The 27,167-nt window shown below is 36.9% G+C and overlaps 1 protein-coding gene across 1 annotated transcript in view; it reads left to right on the top strand.

Moving 5' to 3' along the window:
* Positions 1-18,563, top strand: part of HCN1 (hyperpolarization activated cyclic nucleotide gated potassium channel 1) — a 193,395-nt gene extending 174,832 nt beyond the window's left edge. The window contains exons 7-8 of the mRNA XM_048931180.1: positions 12,804-12,968; positions 14,787-18,563. Coding sequence (XP_048787137.1) covers positions 12,804-12,968; positions 14,787-15,583 — 962 coding nt within the window. The 3' untranslated portion in view covers positions 15,584-18,563. The remainder of the gene's footprint in view (positions 1-12,803; positions 12,969-14,786) is intronic.
* The last annotated feature ends 8,604 nt before the right edge of the window (positions 18,564-27,167 follow it).

The following is a 27,167-nucleotide window of genomic DNA, read 5'->3' as shown; positions in this document are numbered from 1 at the left end:
CACTCTTCTATCTGAAGGAAATACATTTTCTCTGAAAAATGAACCACAATCTGAGCAGAGCCTCCTGGCCAATACAAAGATTAAAAATATTTCACCCGGGAATAGTAACGAATGTCTGTCCAAATCCCAAGACTAATCACCTTCTGTTTCTCCAATGGAGACATGCAAAATCTGAGACCAAGATACTGCTTAACAAGCTGCAACTTACAACTTTAATTCTATAGCCCCAGATCTGACCTAATAAATCAGTTTAAATATTTATGCTTTCCATTGAATAAAAAACACAGAGGTGCTATGGGGTCATGAGAGCTTGGGTTTCCCAAGAACTCTGGCTCTGGGGATTTTGGGAGGAGTCCTTGGAGAGGCAAGCTGTCCTACAAAACTCATGAAGTGTGTCCCACCTTAAATTTGGAAAACATTTATCAGAGTATCAATCTTTAAAATACTTTGGTATTGACAAAATTTTATCAGCAGGAAGTTTTTTACACCCTGGAGTTGTAGGACAACTAGTAGTTAGTGTGAAAGCCAAGACTTAAAATGAAACAAAGCAGTATCACCAGTATTTGTTTGGAAATTCTTCTCAAAAAGAATGTGTCTGAATATCCACAGCCACAGTAACAAGTAGAAAATTCTGTGGTTTTAGTATTGATTAATGAGACTGTATTTCACCTCAGCCTTACACTGATTTTTGATGGAAGTGCAGAGTGATGACTCCAGAGAGCCCATCATAGATCTAGGCTTTATTACTGTATGCCTTTTATCTCATATGTGCTCATTGGTTTCTCCTCTCTGATGTAAGTAAGTCAAACATACTAGCCACTAAGGTATTTTGGCTTGTTTGGTGACACAGCTGTCAGGAGAGTATTCTACCTCTTAACTTCCACGTGTGTTCTTAAAGAAAATCTTGAATTTTGAATGTAAGAGCATTATTTAGCCTAGCAGAATGTAGGATGCTAGTTTTTGTCCTTTGCATCTACTTCAAGTGCTAGTATGCATTTGCAAAAGATGTCTGGTACTATCCTTTTCTGTAGCCTACATTTGCCTCAGCCCTTCTCACCACTCCAGCTTTAATGGAAAACAAAAAGCATGCATAAGGGAATGAGTGAGAATACATCTGGCCTTGTAGTCTGCAAGCACATATTGATGGCTTATGTCCAGCTCTTTATCTAACAGAACCTCAAGTCCTTCTCCATGAGGCTGCTGTCAATGATTTCTTTTCCCAGTCTGTAAATATATCTGGGAACGCCCTGACCCTAGTGAAGCACCATGTACTTGTCCCTGCAGGACCTCTTTAGGTTCACGTGGGCCCACTTTTAAAGCCTGTTCAGGTCCCTCTGGATTTTGAAGGTGTTGCTATTGTTAAATAATTTTTTTTTTTTTCATTTGGCCCATGATTTTATTTATCTACAGTTCGCAATAATGAAAATATAAAATATTAGTCAATACAGCAGTGGTTTATGAGACATCCTGGAATTTTTTTTTCTGTCTCAGTACATATTTGTGTTTCTGTTTATTAACACCCAGTATTTCAAACACAATAGTGCATTGTGCTATAATCCTGATAGTAAATAGTAGGGAGAAAATTGCCAGGTTTCAGTCCTGCTGAACTTTTTCGTCTTGGTACCAGTTGATTGTATTAGAAATTGCTCAAAGATCTTTTTGTCTTAGAAAAAGTTACAGGACAGATTGTTTATTTCTTCCTCACTACACACATAAATGTGTTAAAAAAATAAAGGTTTTTACATCTTACAAACCAGGCACAAAAATAAGAGTAATTCATTTATACAGAAACATAGATTATCATTTTACTGAGGCTTTATAGAGCAGAAATAATACTTTAATGTATCTAATTACCCTAATGCAAATTTAATTTACATTTTAACAGTGTCTGTTGGTATAAGATGCTGTAATACCCCTAATACAAGTGAATTCTGATTTTTGGTGGGGTAAATCGTATTACAGGTCACTCCATAATGATCATATTTACACGATTTACAAAGGTGCCATGATTAATAACAACAAACATGAGTATGATAGATTAAAGAGAAGTCTGTTGTAATAAAAGAGCTCATTTTGCACAGTTCCCTTCCTTTTGCTCAGTCAGTTGTGGATGTGGCTGTTTTTACTGCCACAATGAGATCTGGCTATGTGAAGTGTCCTTACCTCCTGGAAATAAAGCCTTTTCTCCCCTGATATGTAATGATCCTCTACTTCTCTGTGCATCCCTTGCTCCAGTCTGCTGGTGTTCACTAGCAGTCTGGTGTGGAACGCAAGCTGCTGCCTGGGTAGAAAAGGCAAAGAGGAACATTCTGCTATTTTTCAACTCATACTGTTGCCCCTGCAAACATGCTGATGAGTGGGAGTGGTTTCATGATGTCCCCTCCAGTTGCCAGTTCATACAGTCTGAGGAGATACTCTGGGCGTGCAGTCCTGATCTACCTAAGCACATACTGAACCTTGTTTGTGTTTCAGTGCTGTGTCAGACTGGGGCTGACATGCCTACAAAGAGTAAAAACAGTGAATAAATCCACCACTACCCAAACAGTGGTCCTCAGCAGAATGAAAGAGGCTTGTTTGGAGCATATTCCAAATGCTGTTACTTCTTTTGCTTGCTTGCTAGTGGGTAGAGCACTGTCTCCTCACTGTGGTCCCATTCTCCTTGCTGAAGTTACTGGCAAAGGGGCTGGCAACCTCAAAGGACAAAAGATAAGCCTTGCATCCCTGCTATGTTTTTCCTCTTCCATCTGTTTTCCCACCTGTGTTTATACAGGCTTTCCTTCATTCAACAACCCAGACGTATGTTCCAGGAAATTATAACTCCATTTGTCTGTTTTTAACAGATATTGTGTTAAAGCTGAAGGAATGCCAGTCTTGCTAGGGGAATCCAAACTGAGTGTGTAGGATGTGTAGGATATATTTTTATCATTTACATTAGCCTGGGGCCCCCATGGAGTTTGTAGTTGGAGGGAGTTTCCTAATTCCAATAGACTAGTGTGCAATAATTCATGTACCCAGTTGGTGATGTGTCTCTTGTGGTTCCCTCTCCCTGCTGTTTTTATTTTATTATCCCCATTGAGGATCTCAGTGGTATCATGCCACTTAGAGTCATCAATAAGACATTTTGTAGACTAACGAAAAGTCATATTGCTTTAAAAGTTTTTTGGTTTTTTTTGTTTTTCTATGAGTTTCCAGATGTATGAAGGATGAGGAAGTATACATGATTCTCTAAATCTGTATTTTTGATACGTGCTGGTTTATGGTATATTTATGAGAGTTGCCCTGTGTAGTTTCATACGTAATGTAGATACTGCTTGCATTGTAATAAGAGACAAATAAATGTCTTTTTTTAATTTAGTCAAGGACACCTATATGAAACTTCCAAATAGCACTGTTCCTCTAGCAAAATCGCATATAAAGCTGATTTAATCCCCATCTTCCCAGAATTTGGAGACAATTTATGGGATTGCTTTTTTTTTTTTTTTTTTTTTTCCCTGTTTTTATTCTTAGCACTGGTTTGTCAGTGTGACTTATGGAATATTTCATATTTTTAAATGTTTTACTTTGCCGCGGTTATTTAGTGCCATTTTGGTAGTTACCCTTTCAAGCTTTAGATTCTAATAAATTGTATTTTGTATTTCCTTCAGCTTCTATAAGTCCAATTAGACAGAACTATTTCGACCTACCTAATATTTTTGGATCTTTTCCCCATTTCAGAACAGCAATTGTCAGTATATTTTAGACCAGTGCAGTGGAAAATAATACCATGGGAAATGTTGAGTCACTTTAGATTATGTTTTGCCACTTCTTTCTTTCTGGGTACACTGTAGGTACTTCCTTTCGATGGACAACTTTTAAGGATTTGCAGTATTATATTTTTTTATATAGAGAGAAAATGCTGTTCAACTGCCTGACTGCTCACTGCTTTACTCATTGTGATTTATACCTGAACAATATGATATGATAGAATTCTGCATTTTGTAAAAATGCTACATAAAAATAATACGATGGCTACTTGTTATTCAAAGTAATGGTGAATTACAGCTTTTAGGATTTATATGCCAATCCAGCATCTCATTGAAAATACATAATTAATCATAAGTAGCCTCCCTGATGTACTTGCCATGTTCTTAATGGAAAATACACAGTCAAATGCTTAAAGATCTCCATACCAACTCACTTGTAAAACAATTTTTAGGTGAACAATATAGACCATTTTTCTAAGCCTATTACTTGAAAGAGGTCATAAAAATGGAATGTCCTTAGCACAAACTAGTTTGCCATTTTGAGGATACAATTTTCTCACAGTACAGCATAAACTCCTTCTACTAAAGATCATGTTGTTCTTTTGACACCGTATTTTATATGGAAAAATACCATGCAGATGGGAGAATTGCTCACAATTTAGACGTAGTACTATTTTAAAAAGTCTAAGGAAGTTTTTAAAAATGTTAGAGACTTATTAAATATGTTAGAAAAAAATGACTTGCTCTGAAATCCTATTAGAAAGTAGATTTGATTTTAGTTTTATTATTTAGAAATAAATAAGATGTAAATTTAATAACATTATTGAAAGAAATGATTATATAATCTTTACTATTTAAATAACATAGGCTTGAACTCAAATGATAGTTCTTATTCTGCACATTCATGAATAGTTTAACTAATTCCTAATTTAGTATTTATAAGCAAGAAAACCAGCACACCCAAAATGTCACATCAGCATACACTGAAAATTTGAAGTGACAAACACAGATAAAGCAAATGATAATTTTGCAAGTGCCTTCACTTTTGGACAGTATAATTTAACCTAAATATATGAGTTTAGGTTAAATATTTCATCTAAATATTTAATTTGAAACTGACTGTGATTGTTTGTTTAATAATTTAAACAGATAAAAAAAAAAGAAGTGCAACATTTTTATAGTCCACTAAAATTCAGCTAAAATAATAGTTTAATTAGCAACTGTAATTGTTTGTCAAAGCCAATATGTCAAGAACCATGCATTGAATATATAAGGAATTAACTGAGTTTTTTCAAGATCGGACTCCAAACAAAAGGCATAAAATGAGTAGAACAAAGCCATATATATATTATATATTTATATATTATATATATATATATATATTATACTTTGACTCCAGCAGTATAAAACCTAAATCTATATTTAGGCACATTATCTTGAAATCTGAGTTTATTGCTGTTTGCTTGATTTTAAATTAAAAATAAAATGAATATCATAAAAATTAGGAGGTTTTGCAAGATAATAACTAGCATATCTTAGTCTCTTGCTAGAAAGAGCACTTTTCTAAAATAGAATAGGACTCAGTGGATACTCTGTTATAAATAATATTGAAAACAAAGTAGAGGCTTGCATTTCTATTTTACATAATGATCCCAAGTTTTTTTATCATACTGAGCTTTCTCGAAAGACTGAGCTGAGAAAATAGGCAAGATGTAAGATGCCTCTGTTTGCTCTAATCATGAACTTTAACCACAGCTATTTGCTGCAAGTACAGAGAGAAAAAATAAAAGACAGGTCAGGATATGACATAAAATGGCTGTCTGGGGAGATGATATGCCACTTTTTATGGAGATAATTGTATTCCAACCTTGTATGTTTGGCTGTCTTTCTTGATGTAAAAGTAATAATGACTTAAAACGTTACTGGAAAGATTTAAATTTTACTTCCAATCTATATTAAGCAAATTATACTGAAATAAACTTATTGGTGTATCAGTTTTTATCTTACAGTAAATACAAGGACTTTAAATTACAAGTCATTACAGACTGCCTAAGGTGGGTTGACTTACAGCACTCAAGCCCACCTTCAAAATGAATATATGCCCAGAATGTATTTTCTATATCAACATTTACTTTTACCACAGTAGATAGCAATTTAAAGATTCTGCCAGTTTGCTTAAATTATTATCAATCTGGTTTTCTCAGACCTACTATAAAGTAGTGTATTAAGCCTTATTCAAGGAAGTGGACTGGTACAGAACAAGAGTTGTTGGAAGAAATAACATTCTTGTAGATCGACAACAGAAAGGACAAAATTAGATCCAGAAAAAAAGGAAGGGGCATACTTTCAGGATTGTTGCAGACCTTAAATAAATTTAAAAATTGCTCATACATTTTAAGACTTTCTTTTTAAAGCTTGCCTACAAACCCTATCAAAGTTTGGGTCAACAAAAGTTAGGCAATTCTTTTTGAAAGAATAATTTCTCCCCAGGATATCTGTGCTGTCTCCAAAGAACTAAATGCACCTTTTTTACCAATTAGAAATTATACTGGAGAAAATAAGAATCGAATTTCTCTAGTTCAACCACTTACCAAACCAAAAATTAGACGTATAAACACAAAGATTAAGCAAATGAGAACTTGGATGGGACACTGGTATGGAAAGGAGTAATGGGAAGAAGTGCAGAAACAGAATTAATCATTCATCTCTATCTTTTATCAGGAAAATAGTTACAAAAATTCTGTAATGGATGCTCATCTCCAGCTGCTTCTAACTCATTTGTTTTGAAGGCTGCTTCTTATCTCAAGGAAGCTTTGAAGACAAAAAGGACTGAGTCTGAAGGATACCTTCTGGTTGGGAGGGATAAATACAATACCACTTGTGTTGTGAGTGCTGATATCCCTCATTTTTTCCCTACTGCAGATTTCTCTCAGGAAGACTAAAATCCTTATTTTTCCTTGATATAACTCCTTAGTATTATGTCATCTTCAAACATAGAAACAAATATTCTCTTCAGTACCTATTTCATTCTCTTTTTCTCACATGACGTTACATTTAGGACATCTTCGTGATAGAGGATTATTGGAAGGTGCTGTCAAGGAGGAACAAATATTTGCAAGCAAGAATTGCATTCCTAACTTGTCATGAGGGTATGGATAATGAATCTAGCTAAAATTCTGGTTTTTTAATTATTATATTAATAATAATGTAATGCACTCTTTTTTCACATCTTTTTCTGTTTAATAAGTGGACAATTTAAACCTTACTAGTCATTGCACATTTTCAATTTATTTTATTTGCCTTGTTAAATAAAATTAACAATTAAATAAATTAGATGATGAACATTCTGAGAGCTTGTAGCAAAATTTACAGTCAGGCATTTGAAATGACTAGAAACAGGCAATAAAAATGTGAAAGAAACTTGCCTGTTATCTTTTTATTTAGTAAAATGACCCTGTGAAAGGTAACATCTATCGTAAATAGTTAAATTAGATTTAGGTAAAGCACTCAAAAAACAATGAAAGACTGGAACTGAGTCTTTAAGGAAGTTGCTTAGCTGCAATTGGCTACTCTTGCTTCAAAATGGCAACTTCTCATGAATTCTCTGTGGTTAATCATTCTGTCTGTCTGAAGAAAAATGTTTTTTGACAACTTTATGGACAACTGCACACTGAAAGCTCAAACTAACCAGTCTGTAACTCTGTATTTACTGTACTAAAGTGGGAATAGATTAGTGGGATAGTTTTTGCACACTTTTCTTTCGACTGTCCAGCTTACATATTTGACTGTAAAAGGCAGTAAATGTCTCAGATTTCTTCCTCCATTAAGTTCTGCCTTTTGCTGCAGGAATGTTCCTGTTTAGCACTGCCTATATTTCAAGATTTCTCAAATATTGGACGGAATGGAAGAATGTACTTATCCAAGCGTGACCTGAACCTTTTCAGTTCCATCCACTCTTGGGTTTAGGGGATATCACTCATAACTCCCCAAGCAGTCTCAATTATGTGAAACCTATTTTGCAAAATCATTGTGAAATAAAATCTGCCATTTATTCACTATTTTGAAGAAAATGATCATTGTAATTGATATATATATGTAATATAATCATAAGACCCAGTATTCATAATTCCAGTGTCTAAAATAAAAATGTTTTTTGATTTTTTGTTTTGTGTTTTGCAGTAGTGTAAGACATTGAAAGAAAAAGATAAATTCATTAAAAACCTAGAAAATAAAGAAGTATTTGATATCTTCCAGAGTTTAAGAACAGTGACAGACATACAGAAGTGCATGTTAAAGCCATCCATTCCTGTTTTCTATATCAGCAATACTCAAGCCAACAAAAACCTAGGAAAATGCTCTACTTCTGAAGGATGTGATTTCTCAAGAGACTCTTTTAATTGTTTGGAATTCAGATAACTGATTGCTAAAGAAAAGGTGTCACTCGTGCTACCTGTTATAAAGTATGTCCCAGGCTGAAGGTTGCATTCCCTAGCTGACTGACGTGCCAAGAATGGTGCCTATTGGCTAATTCCTGGTCAATGTCAAGAACTGTTGGTTTAGTGTTTTGCTAAAGAGTTACTTCTTTGAAGAGTTAGATTAGAGAGGGAGAATAACTGTTCTGGGAAACTTGCTTTGAAGTCTGTGTAAACTCCAAGCAATTAAAAAGAATTACAAGGCATACTATAAAAAGGTATGAAAGCATGGATGGATGGAAAGAGTTGTCATTTATCTAATGTCTTTCCATAATAGTTTAGTAACACATTGGTCTCTATAAAGTAAGTAATATTCTAATCCTCTGTCCTGTTCTCCTAGAATTTTCTGTAGTAAACTAGAATGACTGACCGAAGCTTTTGAATGGCTTTGATTTTCTGTCTTTCTTCTGCTGCTGAAAGTTGCCAGATGGTCTGAATAGCTGCTTACCTATTTCCACAGCAACATATCTGCCTGCTACATGATGAAACAAGCTTCCTGCTGAGGAAATGAAGCGAGAGTCAGCTGTCCTCAGCTGGAAGGACACTTCATTAGATCCTGTAATGCTGAATATCACAGATAATAGGAAATCTTTTATGGCTTTAGAAATGGGGAAAGCTCTTAATAAACTGATATAATTTCAACATACATTGAAATTGCTAATTATTTTTAATTTATTTTTATATGGAAAGGACTATACAACTAGTTAACTAGCCTCTTTGTTTCCACAAGAAAAATTGATTTCTGCACCTAGTAAAGTGAACTTTTGCTCTAATTCTGCTATTTCTGTCCTTGTAAAAACTGTGCATATTATAGTAATTCATTGTAATATTTCATTTTCTACATATTACAGTATACCATTCTCAAGTCAGAAATGTATTCCTTGGAGATAGGACTAGCTTAGTATCCTGTAATGAGCCAGCTGACTTCTTGATTCATAACTGTTTCCTTTTTCAGCACGGCTTTTCTGTTTGTGGTCACATTTTGTCGGCAAGGCAACTTTATCTTGTTATTTGGATTTCTGGAGTTTACTTCCAGTCTCTAATCAAATCATAAGGAGGCATAGAAAGCTCAGTAGTTAACTGAACTTTTGAACTAATTCAGGAGTATAATTTTTACAGAAAATGAAATGACTGTTAATGGATAAGTGCCACACTGTCAGATGAGCTGTACTGCGTGCCACGGGGGGGGGGAAAACAAAGCAAACAAAAAAATACCATTTCTGACATCTGTCTACAGACATAGGAAATCATTATTAGAATAACTAGTCCATGTAGTTATCCAGCAAAGACTAAGAGTTGCAAAATCACAAACAATGCTTGAGGTGATTTGCTCCTATAAAGAATAAAAGAAAAAGTTTAGGAGTCTCACAGCAAGAGGAGAATTCAAAAAGTAAACACAGTGTTCTTATTGAGATAGTGCCATACATGTGTGTAACAAATGTTGGTGAGTTTTTATTATTGCTGTTATAATCTTCAGAATTGGCTTAGCTTCAAAATTTGATCATTGTAGTTTTTTTCTGTTGGTGTCTTGACAGCACAAAATGCATGCTTATTGAGTCCTTACCTATCTTATTTTAAGAGCAGTATTGGTCTGTGGGACAGATCTGATGTAAACAGCACACAAATCTGAATTTTTGCAGATAAACTAGATGATTTTTATTCAATATGTTCCATAAAACCAAATGAATGTTTTTAGCATTGTTTGGTGTTTTCAAATAGTAATTTTCCATTAGTACAGTGATTGACATTTGTTTTAAACTGTTCTAGAGAGCAACTGTCAAAAAAGATTAAGTAATTAAAGTAAATCTTGCATTAAAAGTTTAATTATAGGTTCACTGTAGCCTAATATATAATTGTTAATGGGAATTAAAGACATTTGTACATTTGGAAAGTTAGAAGTATTTGAGACTTTTAAAATGTCAGCATGAAGGCAATGCACCATGCTAACCACAGGTAGGAAAATTAGTCACTAATATTCTGCAGGCACTTTCTTTTTATGTTAATAAAAAACCTTGTTTGTCCAAACTGAAAATAGCCTGTGCCCTTTGTGTTTTCCTGCACACTCCTGTGCTATTGTTTGTTGTTCATAGTCCATTTAAATCAATTGAATGTCAAGGAGAGCAAAATTGGTGAGGGCACATGGTGTTCTTAATCCCACTAAGACAAACTATAAGTATACCCTGGATATTTTCATCACCTTTTCCTCTTGAAGTCTACATTTCGTTCATATATATATATATGCAGTTTATATATATATATAAATGGGATATACTTATATTTTTATATACATATATATGTGTATGTATGGGGGTATATATGTATGTATGTGTATATCCTGGATGTATTCATTACTTTTTTCCTCTCTCCAAGTCTACATTTAATTTTCTGTATATTTACATATATATTAAGATTTTTATTTATCTAAAAGAACACAAGTATTTGACAGGAATATCCTTTTCAGACTCCATGATATTCCTCATATTTTTTCTGTCCCATCCTTTCATATAATATCTAACTAGAAGACTTTATTACTGATATCAAGAGCATTCCAAAGAGATGTTCTTAAACCAGAAGTTGTGGCTTGACACAGGATTTTCAGACTGAAATGTATAATTTACATAATGATTCCTTCCAGTCTTCTTACTTGATAAGAGAAATGATGAAGGAAAGTTGGACAATAAATAAATAAAAATTATTGCAATAACTTCTATGATCTTCTGTATGAGACCTAAAAAGTATCTTAGGAAACAGGGTGGGTATTCACTGCGTGAATCTATCTCCCGTTGGGCAAAATGTCCTTCTCATTCTTGTAACTAAAATGCAGTGGGTGCAATCAAAGGAGAAGGGGTCAGGATAAGCTGGGGGATGAAAGAAGGAACAACTGACTTCTGTGTGACCTGGCTGGCTCTTTACAGTAAACAGTCATTTTTCATGGGTAACAGGTCTTTTGAGGGACATTGGGATGAAACTCTAACAGTACTCATTAGTCTGTACATTCTCCCCAGAGCCATAGTGATTCAACTACAATTTATTCTAGTACTGAATGCAATTTAATGTACTTTGATTTATCCATTACTATTAAAGCATTTTAGCTCCTAAGCCTTCAGGGTTAGGTGCCATGTGAAAATTCTTCAGCAAAAAGTATCAAAAACCATCGAACAAAAACCATCAGGGTTCTTTATATCCTATAGTAATAAAAAATGTATTCTGTTAAAGCCATGCATCAAAAGAAGGGATTGTACTGGCACCTTACACATTTGAATTAAACACTGCAGAACTGGTGTTGCTAAGGAAAAAATATTTGTATTTCCACATTTCACTGAGTATGATCAATTGTGTTAGATATAACAGTGTGTTAGGAGACTGGTTCCCAGTCCACTTCCAGTATTTAAATATGAACTCTGTGCTATTATGTGCCAGAACTGAGTAGGAAAACCTACCTCCCCCTGGAAACCTAGATAGAATACAGAATTTTTCAGTATTTTCTCATTCCCAAGCATGAAAATTGGATCAACTAAAACATTTCTTTTTGCAAATGACTTTTAAGTTTTGTTTTGTACTTTAAAAAAAAATACCAAATAGTTTTCCAGTAGTTTCCAAACTCTCTTTAATTTTGAAGTCTTCTGAGAACAGCTTCAGTTTTAGCTGAATATGAAAAAACATTTATACCTGAATCATGTTTTACCCTGTGTTAAAGATTCTGTAGGTAATGGTGAACCCCCTGTAAACTTGTCTAATGTAACATTTAACTGAGAAGAGGGCTGAAGACAAAGAAAAGAATGAGTGTATGCATTTTAAAAGAGAGATATCTTTAATACCTTCAATTTGACAACTTTATAAACATATAAGAACTAATGTCTGAATATTGAGCTCTTCTGTTGGGAACATTCCATGAGATCGATTTATACATCTCTCTCATTCTTCCCCCTATGTTCTTCTGTTGCAATCCTTCCGCATTGCCTTTATCCAGTAACTCTTTTCCTGTGGATTCAAGAATCAACTTTTTTAAGACTCTGCATATGTTTTTGGTCCCACCTGTTCCAGAATAGTGAATTCCTGTTGGAGAAACTCTAAGAGAAAGCCCACTAGACTAATCAAATGATGTAATCATAAAGGGGTTCGACTGTTAGCAAAATGAGGAGGGAAAAAGAGCTAGTTCTTGTGTTCAAAAATCACATATTAAAATAGTAGAGAAAATCTGTTGAATGGTTAATAGAATCAGTAGTGTTTAGCTGAATATATGTGTTTTATAAATCAATAAAATCGTTTAGGTTGAGTCTGCAAAGTGTTTGACAACTGATGAATCATTTCTTAGAACTAGAAGTTTTTCTGTTTGTTTGTTTGTTTTTTAAAAAAAGAAGCCTGATAAAATCTGAGCTGAGAAACACAGCTCTTAAAGGAAATCAGTTATTTCTACACAGTAGCAGAGACAAAATCAAGTACTTTTAAAATTGCCTATGCAACCTTGCATAAACAGCAATAGAAAAATTGCCTCTGAGTACTTGTTTGCACTGAGTCACTTCCTAGCTGTTAAGTAACACGATTTACTAACTTGTTTCCTGTGTGTAATGAATTTTTCTCTCTCCAGAGATTTGCCTCTTGACCAAGGGCCGTCGGACTGCCAGTGTACGAGCAGACACATACTGTCGCCTCTATTCCCTCTCAGTGGACAACTTCAATGAGGTTCTGGAAGAGTATCCCATGATGAGAAGGGCCTTTGAAACAGTGGCAATTGATAGACTTGACAGGATAGGTATCACAGTTTTTTCCATCTTTCATATTCTTAAAATCTATCTAGCATTTCTTCCTTAAATTGAAGGATAAAGTATCCAGATTAAACCTTTGTTACAGATGTCATTTCTGTTACACAGTAATAAATGTTCTGATGTTCTATGTATAAATAAGACATGTCCAGGAAAGTAGTTCTGCAAGCTCACTTTTAAATAACAATATACTATGAATTTTAGAGAGCCCTGGTGCTTCTGTGAGAATTATTTTGAATAGTTTAATTATCATTAGTATGACTTATTAAGCCTATCTATTTCTTTTGCTACCCTCAGCAATTCAAGGTGTTTATCCAGTTTAGTGAGACATAAATGACATTTTCCTACATAAATAGTTTAGAGATAGCATCTATAATGATGAGAAGAGCTGAAGTTTCTCTCTGCTCTCAAAACCTGTGTCTATTGAAGTGAGCTAATCCTTTGCAGCAGGGCTCTCATTTTCCTCACAACATGGGCACTGTTAGCATTGATGACTGCACACTGACATTGCTCAGATCTGCTTGCAATCACAAAAGCAGGCCAAGGATATCCAAATGGAAAGCAGAATGATATGGCAGATTATCAAAATGAGTGTGTTGCTGTTGTGCAACTAGCCATTCTGGACCTCTCTAGTAGGATGTGTTAGATAAAATGGCTTTAGGTAGAGAGAAATGCACTCTGATCGTCTTTACTGACACTGATTTTAAAATGCAACTATTCATAAAATATCTTTTTCGTATTTTTGATGTTGTTTCCTTCACTTGACAAGAAAATTCCAGTGTAAGAATTTCCCCATATACATATAAGTCTTCAGTTTCTTCAAAGGGAATACAGAAAGACTTGGAGAGCATTGCCATCATGCTGTCTATTCTAAGCTGAAATGTGATTTGGATAAAAACGTATTTGTGTTATCCGTGTTACAGCAGGAGTAAAGAATTGAAATGCACATATATGTTTATAATATTGAAGATATCTATTTTATTATTTTGGATTATGATTACTTAGTATATTAATTTATCTTACTGAGAATTTTCAAACTTAACAATTTGTCTTCCAAAGCGATCTTTGGAAGTGCAGTCCAACTCCTAAGTAATACGTGCCTAAGTAATGCTGGTATTAAAGGGCAGTCTGCTCTTGTAGCAGTAATCCAGTCTGAAGTGCTATATTTACAATACAAAATCTACACAGCACAAAAGATAAAATGCAGACTGCCTTCTCTGAAACAGAGACAACTCAGTGCAGTTGTATGCCTCTGAATCTGATGACAGAAAATTGAGAGAGCATCAAACAAACATCAGGATAAGAGAGGAGATCAGTGTGCTCTTTGAGTAAGCAGGTATTGCATTGGCAGTGAACTCGTATTAGTTCATACATGTAAGAAAAGATGATTTCATACATGCTAATGGTCAATGATTACTAATGTCTAATAATTAGTTCCAGGGAATGTACTAAAAGGCAGATGTATTTATAACTTATGTAACAGTTAAGTGGAAATTAGGACAGTTTTGCAATCAGAAGGGTATGCAGAGCTCAGTGACTTTTTCCATCCCAACGTTCAGTAGATTACCGTGGTTACATTTTCACAGTAATTGTAATAATGGCAATGCACTGCAAGTGAAGGGGCACGGATAGTTCAGGTGTCTGAACATGGTGTGTTGTTATAGCATGCAGTTCTGGAACAGAGTGAGGGAGAGCAGACTGTGAGTGAAGGCCACAGGCAGTTACCCTGCTGATGTGCCCATCAGTGATGGAACCAAAGTGTAAAGTCATCGTGTCAAGCTGGCTAAGTATTTTGTTTGTCTGTGCAGGGAAGAAGAACTCCATCCTCCTGCAGAAGTTCCAGAAGGACCTCAACACAGGGGTGTTCAACAACCAAGAGAACGAGATCCTGAAGCAAATTGTCAAGCATGACAGGGAGATGGTACAGACCATCGCCCCGGTGAGCTTGCAGCAGATGCCTGCGCTGAACTCCAGCAGCTCCACCACCTCCTCGTCGCGCGTCAGGACGCAGTCCCCTCCTGTTTACACCGCTGGCAGCCTGCATTCCCCCTCACCCAGCACGCAGACACCCCAGCAAGCCGTTATCCTCTCGCCCTGCTCCTACACCACTGCCGTCTGCAGCCCACCAGTACAGAGCCCCCTGGCCGGCCGAACTTTCCAGTATGCCTCACCCACAGCCTCGCAGCTCTCTCTCATGCAGCAGCAGCCTCAGGCACCCCAGCTGCCACCAGGCACTGCACCCAAGAATGAGGTCCACAAGAGCACCCAGGCCCTCCACAACACCAACCTGAGCCGGGAGGTGCGGCCCCTCTCTGCCTCACAGCCCTCCCTGCCTCACGAGATCTCCACCCTGATCGCCAGGCCTCACCCCACCGTGGGGGAGTCCCTGGCCTCCCTTCCACAGCCGGCCCCTGGCGCCAGTGCACCTCCAGCCAGCCGGGCCACCGTCCCGCAGCGGGTCTCTCTCTTTCGACAGATGTCCTCGGGAGCCATCCCCCCAAACCGGGGGGCCGTGCCACCCGCAGCCTCCCTGCCAAGGGATTCTTCTGCAGTCTTAAGCACAGAGCCCGAGGGAGACAAGCCACGGTTCGCGTCAAACTTATGATCCCTGGTGACTGCGAGAAGCAGACTTGCGACAAACTGAGAGCGGTCCCAGGAACTGTTTTAGCCTGTTTCCTCATGTACCCCAGCAGTCTACTATGAGAAAAATACTTTAGACAGCTTTGCCCTACATAACGAATGTAACATTTATATATATATATATATATATAATATATATATATATCCAAAAAAAGAGATTAAGAAAACTTGTTTGAATTCATGCCTTCCTTTCTTGCAACCATTAAAGAAATCTAAATTCACCTGTAAAATTATTTATTTTTAATGTGTAAACTTCAAAACCGATCTAACATGTTTCTCTGTTCATGAAATTTCTTGTTTCCATGGGAAAAATGTCAACATAGTAACAAACTTCAAACAAGTATAAAACAAATAACCTAACTATTAGGTAGCACTGGCTGAGTGGTATTCTGAAACTGTCATTATTCCATTTGTTCACACTTACTGTTAATAATTTCCCATGAAGAGTTCAGTTGTTGTTTCCCATCGCGTCTCCCATTTTAGCACTTTCCATTCAGAATTAGATTGACAAACTAAGGCAGACACTAGCGCTCCTCTGGATAGGTTGTAGCCTCACACCATGTCAACCCTTCTGTTGTTTCAGAAAACTGGGTGGATTTCCTTCTTCTCATTGCAAAAGACTTTTACAAAGACTATTGCCACTGTAAATACCTTTTTAGACCCAAACAACAATAGCTGCTGTGTGGTGTACCATTGCAAGGTCTTTGTTTAGGAATTTAGGTTCAACTCTTCACTTCAAAATTTACTGTTTTAAAATTTGTTAAAGCTAAGTGCAACACAACTGTTGAATTGTAATGCAATGGCTTAAAACCTACAATGTTACTTTTACATGCAATGTTTTATGCAAAATTGTACGCTTGATCCTGCAAATCGCTTGTACTTCACCAGTACCATCACTTTTCTTCTCCTTGCCCTAAATAGCATCCCAAAATATTCCATGCATGCTTTGGAAAAAAAAAAAAAAAAAAAAAAAAAAAAAAAAGACAATAAAAATAGGTTCAGTCAGCTATTGTAGGAAAAGGCTTTATGGTATCTTAGAAAATAATAACCATTCATTGATTGTGTCTACCTTAAAATTCCTATAATGCTGACTTTGAATCTCTGGTTTAAGTCTAGAAGTGAGATTTTTCATTTAAATAATTATTTGTAAACCACAGCTTGATTTAGGCTTTCAGGTGCTTTTTGTGTCTTCACTGTAGTTTTGTAGTTGACTGTGGTGTTAATTTTAAAAAAATAAATATAATATAGCATCAAGTCTGTCTGGAAATGCACGATTTGCTCTTTGTATATTGTAATTAAATGGATAGTATATCCTAAGGCATGTAGTGTCAAACATAGCCCATAGGTACAAGGTTTATTATTTTTTATGTCTTCAAAACAGAAAGGAGATGGTAACAGAAAGCAGGGTTAAAGCATACTGTTTTGTGAATGTTTTGTTTTGTTTGCTCAAATCTTCATGTTATCTTATCCACAAAAAAAAGTTATTTCATAATCATTTGTGCCTGATTTACACACATTAAATAGAGATTTAAATTACGTGTCATATTTTAAGTCATTGAATATCAGCATTATGGATATGATGCAAGCATACGTTTTGATCCTTAAAACTCAGCTGACCCATGTTAAGGATGTGAATGGAAAGGAATTCTTCTTTTCCCATTAATGCTGAGTTTAACAGTGCATGGAAAAATTAAATAACATCACAAACTACGTAATGCAGTGAATCCAGATGTACTTGAGAGCCAAGTAAATACTCTAAAGCTAACAGAGCTTGAACCCATGCTGCCTGTTAAGCCTTTTACAAAAATGGTACATCAAATAAAATTTAAAACATATGTATTTTTCCAGTTTCTGCTGACTCCCACTCACCAGTAAAAACAATGTAACTAACCCATTAACATGCTGCTGCCATTAATCAGGTGGCCCAGAGTAGTCTATGAGGAAGCGATCGTTTAAACGTGTTTGGAACATTATGGATACGCTGCAAGACCATTTATTTCTCAGTACAATACCCCCGATATTATTTTAATGCTAACAAATTCTGTCAAGTAAGATCATATCCTGATCTTTCAAACTCTTTAAGGTTTACATTTAATAGGAGAAATGGGGTTATTAGCAAAATATTTTTATATATATTTTTATTTTATTTTAAGCACTATGAAGAAATATTAATTCACATGGTCTTTCAGTGAAACCATAAATAATTTTTAATGACTTTGTAATAGAGTGGACAATATCTAGGCTTTGTATGTTAATTCAAAAATAAATGGTACAGGGTATAAAATTATATACGTATATATATAATGTATGTATGAATGTATATATATTTAGATTAAGAACCAAATGACTCACATTCCTGTAATATAAAGGTCCATTGCTAGTTTCCGAACTGACCTATTTTGTCTGTACATAAGTAAGCCCATAAGTATGAAATCTTACATCTGTACAGGATGAAATGTATTAACGAAAAAGGTTGGATCTTACTGCTGCTGAGAAGACTATAGATCTGATTCTTACAATAACTATCATTGGGGATGAATTAGATATTTTTTCTTTTGTCTTTGCTCAAAGCCATAAATAAATATATATAAAAGATTATTAATAAATTGAAGAAAATTTAAAAAATAAAACCATGAATATTTCCTTTTGTTCTGATATGTTTATAACTTGGCAAGTTTTGCTTTATCATGGAAGAATTTATAACTTGGCAGGTTTTGCTTTACCATGAAGGAACTACTTGCTTTTCCCATTTCTCTGTTCTTAGCCTCAGAATTGATGTGCACCAAGTACGTGAAGGTGGGGAAAAAATGAGTAATTTTTTATGTAGATTAATACTAGAAATGTGAAGACATACATGATGTACTCAGTCAATTCCTAAGCAGTATTGCCTTCGTAGATTAGAGGAAATAATTGTGCTAAAAAGCATTATCTGCACAGTAGTATTGTTTGAGCAATTACCAATAAACTGTAACATTTCTTCACTTATAATTAATAAACTGAGTAAACTCAAGCTTACTTGTATATAAAATTGAAACTACATCAGTGGAGAATCCCAAGTTATTAGCATAACTTACAAAAACTGTACTCTATCATACTTTCACTTTTCACTTTTATCTTACTATCTACGCCAGTCCTAAATAATACAGCTTCGCTTTTTTGTATAAAACTTAGGATTTCGACGGGTGATTTGTGTAGAAGTATTGTTCATTAATTACACTGTAGATGATCGTAGATGAACAAAAAGAACCCATTCAAGACAGTACATTTTTGTGTAGTAACTTCAGTAGGATCAGTCTAATGTTGAGTTGAATTACTGTGCTTTTTTAAGCAAGTATGAATAGTTGCATTTTCAAATTGCACCCTAAAGACAATGATTACAATAGCATTTAGTTAATTTTTGTTTTGCTTTACAAAGATTTAATTTTTGTCGAATTGTAGTCAATGAAAGGATTTCCAAAAAGACCGGCATTTCCACAAATACTAGCGTTAGAGTAGAAGCTTGTTGGCTGGCAGCAAAATTCTGTTTGGAAATTATAGTTCTGACCTTCAGAAAGCAATGTAGTACATTCTGAGATGTTATAAGAACTGGGTGCATGCAGTTTATTTATGTATTAAATTTGGCCTTCTCTTTTTTTTTTTTTTTTTTTTTTTTAATTGGGAGAATTAATACAGTATTACTGCCTTAGAACATATCCTCTGACACATACATGTGAAATTTTAATCCGCACATTTCTACTGGCAATGGGTACCCTGTACTCCTTTGCATACCTAACGATTTGAATCACTCATCTGATTGGTGTGGTGTGTCATATAGATGGTCAGGTGGCATAATTTCTGGTCCATGGTTACATTTCCACCACCTCTGTAAGCACAGACAATATGTTAAGAACTTATGGTAATACTGAATTTTTCAGGTCAAGGTATTGGAACATCAGAAAGTGAAACATGGTGGTAAGGGACAAGCAAGTTGTCCACCTAAATGAAGTAATTTTAAATCTTCCCCTGTGCGTTGTGTGTGTATTTGCAAAACTTCCACATGTACATATATCTCCCTTAAAACGCATAGTTTGTCGTTTTTTGTTGTAGGTCATATAGGATGTATGCAGTCACTTAGATGGCCCCTGACTTATAAATGGGAAGACTCAAGAACACATTTGCACTGAGATTAAACTTCCCTCCACGCTTGGAACTGTTACACATTTATGTTACACATACATGTTCTTTGGTCAGCTTTCAGAAGCCACGTTTCTTACTGTCTTTCAATTGTATGTCAGATTTGGATTTGCTTGTGCTCTGCCTTGAGGATTTTTCTGAAAGGCTGTCAGCAAAGATGCCAAATTCCAGCTTATTTCTATAACCAGTTCAAATTTGCTGTGCATGACAGGGAAGAAGACACCTACAGGGATGCTGATACTGAACCTCAATCAAACCAGGGTCCAAACTGACAGTGTGTATCCAATACTAGCTGCTTCTCCACAGTTACTGAAGAGTTTACATGGACACAGGCAATAATAGCATTAGCAGAACATCTTACCTGTCTTCTATTTAATGTCTAGTCTTTATAGGTTCTGCAGTGGTATTACAAACTGCAAGACCTTGTATGAACATTGTAGCAGAGCTTGACCATTGCAAATGGATTTACTTGCACCTTTTATTTAGGGTGCAACATGTGTGCAGTCAGTGTTGAGTTTTCTTGCTGTATTGTAGGGGTTCCAGAAGGAGACACCTGGCTTTGAAACAAGAATTAAAGTATAGGAGAGGGCAATAGATGTAGACTTATATCTCTGTTGATAACAGTCGGGAATTTGGGAGCTCTGGACCAGGCTCTGTTTGAGTCAGATTTTTTATGGTTTTTTTTTGCAAAGTCAACTCAAACAATGGTTTTTTTTCTTGAACTTCAGATGTAGTATGCACTGCTGAGGAAATGCCTGCATTCATCAGTTTTTCTCATACTGGAAGACTTACTCCGACTCTAGTTTCTCTAGTCCAGCCAAGAAACAGTGAGAGCAGTAACTGATGTCAGGTCATGGTCCACTGAAACACACAGTCTTCTAGGTAAGGAGGGAAGATGGAATATTACAGTAACTCCTACAAAGAACTGTCAGTATTCCTAAATATAAGCTTTTGATTCACATCTGAATCTTCCATGAAAGTAGATTATATTGTCATAGCTAACATTATTTTGTATGTTTGTTTTAACCTATCAGTCAGTACCCTTCCTGTCTATGATTTGTCTTCTTTCTTCATCCTTTTGGCAACATAAATTTGTGCTGGTATTTGTAGGCAGTGCAGTATCAGCTATATTTCACTTTAGCTCATGCCTGCATGTTGATCGAGAGGTTAAGATTTTGTTATTCTTGTTGCTTAAACCCTATAAAAGAAGTGTACTCTATGCGTTTTACCAACTAGTATTATATTAATGCATGAGAAAGGCTCAAGAAATTTTAATGATTCATTTGGACCTTTGTTCATAGGTCATAGTGGCCCTTAATAGTGGTTCTGTGTGAAAATCCTAGAGAACAAATAGAATATCTCCTTTCTTTTCTGCAGTAGTAAGATCATTCATCACTTAGTAGACTGTCCATCAGACTAATCAGATTCTAGATTGACAGCCCAAAGCTCTGGCTTTTTGCGTTTCCACTGCACAACCAACAGATGTGGACAAAATTCAAAATTGTCAAAATCTTGATTGAATGATTGATAATCATATAGAGAAATAAATTAGAGCATATGATAACATAATGTCATCAGGCAGATAGCATCAGAAAGCAAGCAAGAAAGTAGAAAGAAATGTTCTGACACCCCTATATGACAGAAGACAGTATGGGTCCCTAAGCATTATGTGAACTGCTATGTGAGTTGGATCAAAGACAACATCTGAGACATCAAGTGAGAGACTGTCTTTGGACTTTTAATCTTCTGTTTTATCTGTATACGTTTAAATCTCCCAGAATAACAAAATGAAATGCAAAAAGAAAAAGAAAAAAAAAAAGTATTTGCAACTTTACAAATCCCTTAATTCTTGATCCTCTACAAGTAAACCTTACAATTGTGTTGTTGTTTCTCTGAGAGCAGAATTAATCTGAATGAAGATGTCTCAACTAAGACACACAAATTTTGGAGTTTGAGAATATAATTACTTTATAGCCAATGTTTTCTTATTCAGATCTTTGACAATATTCTGTGAAAGAGGAGCTTTTTTTCACAGTCTTTTGCCATTTTTTTTTTACAGTTTGCAAAGCAACCAAGGCCTGGAATTGTTAATAACTGGTGAAAAATGACGTATCTGGGGTGAAAGTACACAGTGTAGGCTGTGGTATTACAGAAGGTAGCACTGAGCACAAAGCACCATGTGTCATGGTCCTGGTTATGCTGGCTATTTCAGGCTATGCACTGTTTATTTCTGCGGTCTTCTGTCACACATCTTGCTCTCTTATTCTGGCCTAATAGTCATTTGCAAGAGAGATACTTGATGTCAGTAACACAGAGAAATTCTTCTGGTTTTTTTGGGTTACTTATGAACGAGTTTTTTAAAATTTCAGCTCTGATAGGTGGCAAACTGCATCATGCAAATTGGAATTATTTTTCTCTTTTTTCTTAGATTTTTTTTCAGAGGAATTCTCAACCTTGAGATAACTGATGCTGTTGCCAAAGAACAGTAAAAAGGGCAAAAGCAACAACAGAATGAATAGAAGAAAGGCAGAGAGATGTGCCATAAGCAGAAAGAAATTATTTCCTTGAAATAAGTCATTTCTGTTGAGATTCCCTGAAGGCCATGAAAGGGATAGGGGAGGAAAGATGACAACATGTCATGTCCTATTTCAGGATGGCAAGTAGCTCTGTCATGAGGGGAGTGATAAAGCAGGAGAAGCAGAAGAAATCAGTCTCTTGTTTTTCACAAATTAATTACTTCTTTTTGGTCATTTATTTCATTTCCTTTTAGAAGTGAAAGCATATTACTGGTTGCTTCTGTTGATATCAGACCCAGACCTGCTAGAATAGTGTGAAAGAACATCTGGAATATTAGAAAATTGGTGGCTCTCTGGTCCAGTTTTGTTCCAGATCCCATGTAGGTTCCCTTTTAATATTCCCAGATCCCTTTTAGTATACATATGTTGAAAACTGCTGTAGAAATTTTTAATCTGATTATAGCAGTATTGAGCTCTGTCTCACAATTTATGAATACGAAAAACGCACAGACTTTCTCAACAGACTTAATCAAACATCATGTTAGGCTGGAATTAACAGTCTAATAGTAGGTCTAGGATGAAAAAAGCAAAAAAATCTTCTGGTCACAATATGATGGAGGCTGTGACAGCACAGCCGGCATGTAAGATATTCAGGGATGTTTCTCCCACAGGAATGTTCAAACTCAGGTCAAATCTTGGCTCCCACACTTTCCTTACCTTCCTCATTTGCTGTGGCCAGCTCTCTTTTATTCCCTTTTGCACATCTTTTTGTCTTTTGCAAGTGAAGTCAGAACACCGTTATAGTGGCAGTAAAAGGCAACAAATCATGACAGTTACCTCACAAAACTTCAGTCTTTTGCAGCCAGAGGGTATAATCAGAGAAAGTTACTTCTTTGCTTTGTTGTATGTCCTGCAAACAATAAGGGTAAACAGAAGCATGCAACACTTTAAAATCTGCCGAGAAGAAAGTATCCAGAATATTATCAAATTCTACATATTTTTACCTTTTTTTTTTAGCACTACAATTGGGGAAAGGGGAAATAATTATGGATAATAGAAAATCTATGATAAATATAACTTCTAGTGACTCTGTCTGACCATGCAAGAAGATCTGTATACTAGAAGGGCAGCAGGTGTAAATCATTTAATGATTACAGAATCACAGAATCACCAAAGTTGGAAAAGACCTTCAAGATCACCCAGCCCAACCATCCACACATCACCAATAGTTCTCACTAAACCATCTCAACACAATCTCTCAACACAACATCCAAACGTTCCTCAAACACCTCCGGGGTCGGTGACTCCACTACCTCTCTGGGCAGCCCATTCCACTGCCTGACCACTCTTTCAGACAAGCAGTATTTCCTAACATCCAGCCTGAATCTCCCCTGGCGCAGCTTGAAGCCATTCCCTCCAGTCCTATCACCAGTTACACGAGAGAAGAGGCCGACCCCCAGCTCACTACAGCCTCTTTCAGGTAGTTATGGAGAGCAGTAAGGTCTCCTCTGAGCCTCCTCTTCTCCACACTGAACATTCCCAGCTCCTTCAGCCGCTCTTCATACGCCCTGTGCTCCAGACCCCTCACCAGCTGTGTTGCCCTTCTTTGAACCTGCTCCAGGGCCTCAATGTCTTTCTTGCAGTCAGGGGCCCAAAACTGGACACAGTACTCAAGGTGCAGCCTGACCAGAGCTGAGTACAGGGCGACAATCACTGCCCTGCTCCTGCTGGCAGCACTGTTCCTGATGCAAGCCAAGATGCCATTGGCCTTCTTGGCCACCCAGGCACACTGCTGGCTCATGTTCAGCCGAGCATCAGTCAATACCCCCAGGTCCATTCCTCTGAGTCTTCCAGCCACTCTGCCCCAAGCCTATAGAGTTGCCTGGGGTTGTTGTGGCCAAAGTGCAGGACCCGGCATTTGGCCCTATTGAACCTCATCCCATTGGCTTCAGCCCAGCTCTCCAGCCTGTCCAGATCCCTCTGCAGGGCCTCACTACCCCCAGGCAGATCCACACTTCCAGCCAACTTGGTGTCATCCACAGATTTACTGAGGGTGCACTCAAGGCCCTCGTCCAGTTCATCAATAAAGATATTGAAAAGCACTGACCAGCACCAACCCCTGGGGAACATCACTTGTGACTGGTCTCCAGATGGATTCAGCTCCATTCACCACCACTCTCTGGGCCCAGCCCTCCAGCCAGTTCCTTATCCAGCCAAGAGTGTACTTGGCAAAGCCATGGGCTGCCAGCTTCTGCAGGAGAATATTGTGGGAGACAGTGTCAAAGGCCTTGCTGAAGTCTAGATAGACTACATCAACAGCCTTGCACTCGTCTACCAGGCAGGTCACTAGCTCATAGAGGGAGATCAGGTTGGTCAAGCAGGACCTGCTTCATGAACCCATGCTGGCTAGGCCTGATCCCCTGGTTGTTCCGCACATGCTGCAGACTCTCCCTCAAGATAATCCACTCCATAACCTTCCTAGCACCAAGGTCAGGCTAACAGGGCTGTAGTTCCCTGGATCATCCTTACAACCCTTCCTATAGATGGGAGTCACATTGGCAAGCATCCAGTCTTCTGGGACCTCACCAGTCAACAAAGAGCACTGATACATAATGGTGAGCAGCAAGGCTGTCACCTCCACCATTTCCCTCAGCATTCTTGGGTGAGTCCCATCCGATCCCATGGACTTGTGACAGTCCAGCTGGAGTAGTAGGTCTCTGACTGCGCCCTCCTGAATCACGAGGGGATTAGTCTAAGAACAGTTACACAACCTTTATTTCATTGTGAAACATCTTATCTCATTAAACATAAGTGCAGTTATCACAATTTTATTGGCAGTGTCACTTTAAAACTATGTCCTTACTGCAAAATGATGAAAAGATATTCAATTATGCAAAAAGAAGAAAATGATTTAAAAAATGATGTGTAACAAAACTGAAATATACTGTCATCTACACATATATAAAACTCCTGCAATGTATTTTTTTGAAAGCTGCAGCACAACTCAGTCTTTTATACTCTGAATGCAAAGAACAGGCTCTGGACATAAAGTTTGTTACAGCCATATGTGATCTCTTGCCTTGGCTAAATGAAATACCACCATTCTCAGCAGCTGATAGTCTTTCATCAAGCAGGATAATATTGGAAATTGAAACAACTCCTTCTGAAACTTTGACACAGTAAAATGTTTTAGCCAAGCACATTTGCTAATCTTAAAGTGGTACCAGGTATTAAAATGCCAAATAGTGCATACAGTACAATACAATACTTTAGGCACTTTATTTTACATTATTTCATCAAGTACCTGGAAGCCTAATTAATCCAAGATTAAAGTTCCATTGATATGGATGAGTTTTAATTATTATCTTTATTTCTTGTATTTCATATTTGCACTAGAGACTAGGAAAAATGCAACAAAAAGCTCTAACTCAATGGAACTGAACAGAGGAACTTCTTTGAGGGCCAGAACAAATTCCTATGAATTACAAGGTGAATATGAGCCAGTGGTGTGCCATCGCAGCAAAGACAACAGACAGCATGTAGTTTGTAGCAGTAAGGCAGCAGCCAGTAGACCATGGGGAGGGATCTCTCTGGCTCTCATGGTACTGCACTGGGAGTGCTGTGTCCATTTTTCAGTGCTCTGATATAAGAAAGACATTGAGCAACTGGAGCAGTTTCAGTGAAGGAGTAAGAAAATATCAAGAGAGGCATAAGGAGAGGCTGAGGATACAAATGGAGCAAGTCTGTTCTTGAAGATTCACAGTAATAGGATAAGAGATGATTAGCTGGAACATAAGAAATTCCAGTTAGATATAAAGGAAAAATCTTCAATTATATATGTATATATATGTATACAAACATGTATATAAAAAGAAAGAGAGAGAGAGAGAGAGAGAAAGACAGATTTTTTCATTATGTTTACATTTTCCTAACAGGATAGACAAATGCTGTAATACAAGCCCAGAGAGGCTACAAGATCTCTTTTGGAGATGTTCAAGACTCACTTGACATGGCCCTGTGCAACCTGGCCTAATTAGACTTGCACCCTGCACTGAATGGCCCAGAGGTCTCTTCCAGGCTGCACTTTTCTATGGCTATATAAATGACATGTCACTACCTCTGCCCCTCCACTCCACCTCCTCAGCACCAGCCTCTCTGATCAAGCTTGTATCCAACAGCCTGTATCACAAGTTAATGGCCACCGCTTCTGTGTTGTCCACACAGAGACTTTCCTGAGTTGGAGGTTGTGGCAGCAGCCTTTGTGCAAGGAGATGTACTGGAGTTCCACATATTCAGTCCTCTAAATAAAAGAGAGGGATAAAGAGAAGGGAAGAAAGGAGTAGAGAAAAGGCAATAACGAGTCACAGGTGATGGAGCATCCATCCTGATGGAAAACGCTGAAGTGAAACTGTTTCCTCAGGCACTGTGATTTCTGCGTATACTCAAGTCTCCTGTTCATGCTACTGACAAGTAGCTTTACTATCTCTCTCACTTTACACTACAGAGCAAGCAGGCTGGGCTGCATTTCATTCTGTCTTCCGTTACAAACACTGCCAGCAAACTTGTGAATACAAAGCCAAAACTCAGTCTCCTTTTATGGTAGCTGTACAATAGAAAATATTAAAGCTGTTGAAAGAATCTTCCTTACAACCTACATGGATCACAGCCCAACATCCTCATCCAAAACACAAACTAGTGCAAACATTGTGTATGCACTGTCACTATTTGCACACAAGCTGAATGTAGCTCTGGGCTTTCACCCCATTCTGAAGGAAATTAACCGTTTGTGTTTGCAGTTGTCATTTGTAGCCCAGTAATAAGGCACAATTAAAGGTAGGAAGATAAGGAAAACTGATAGCT

The sequence above is a fragment of the Lagopus muta genome, chromosome Z (assembly GCF_023343835.1).
Source record: "Lagopus muta isolate bLagMut1 chromosome Z, bLagMut1 primary, whole genome shotgun sequence".
In the NCBI taxonomy this organism is placed as follows: domain Eukaryota; kingdom Metazoa; phylum Chordata; class Aves; order Galliformes; family Phasianidae; genus Lagopus; species Lagopus muta.
Note: the sequence above shows the minus strand (reverse complement) of the source record. Positions and strands in the feature narration are given on the sequence as shown.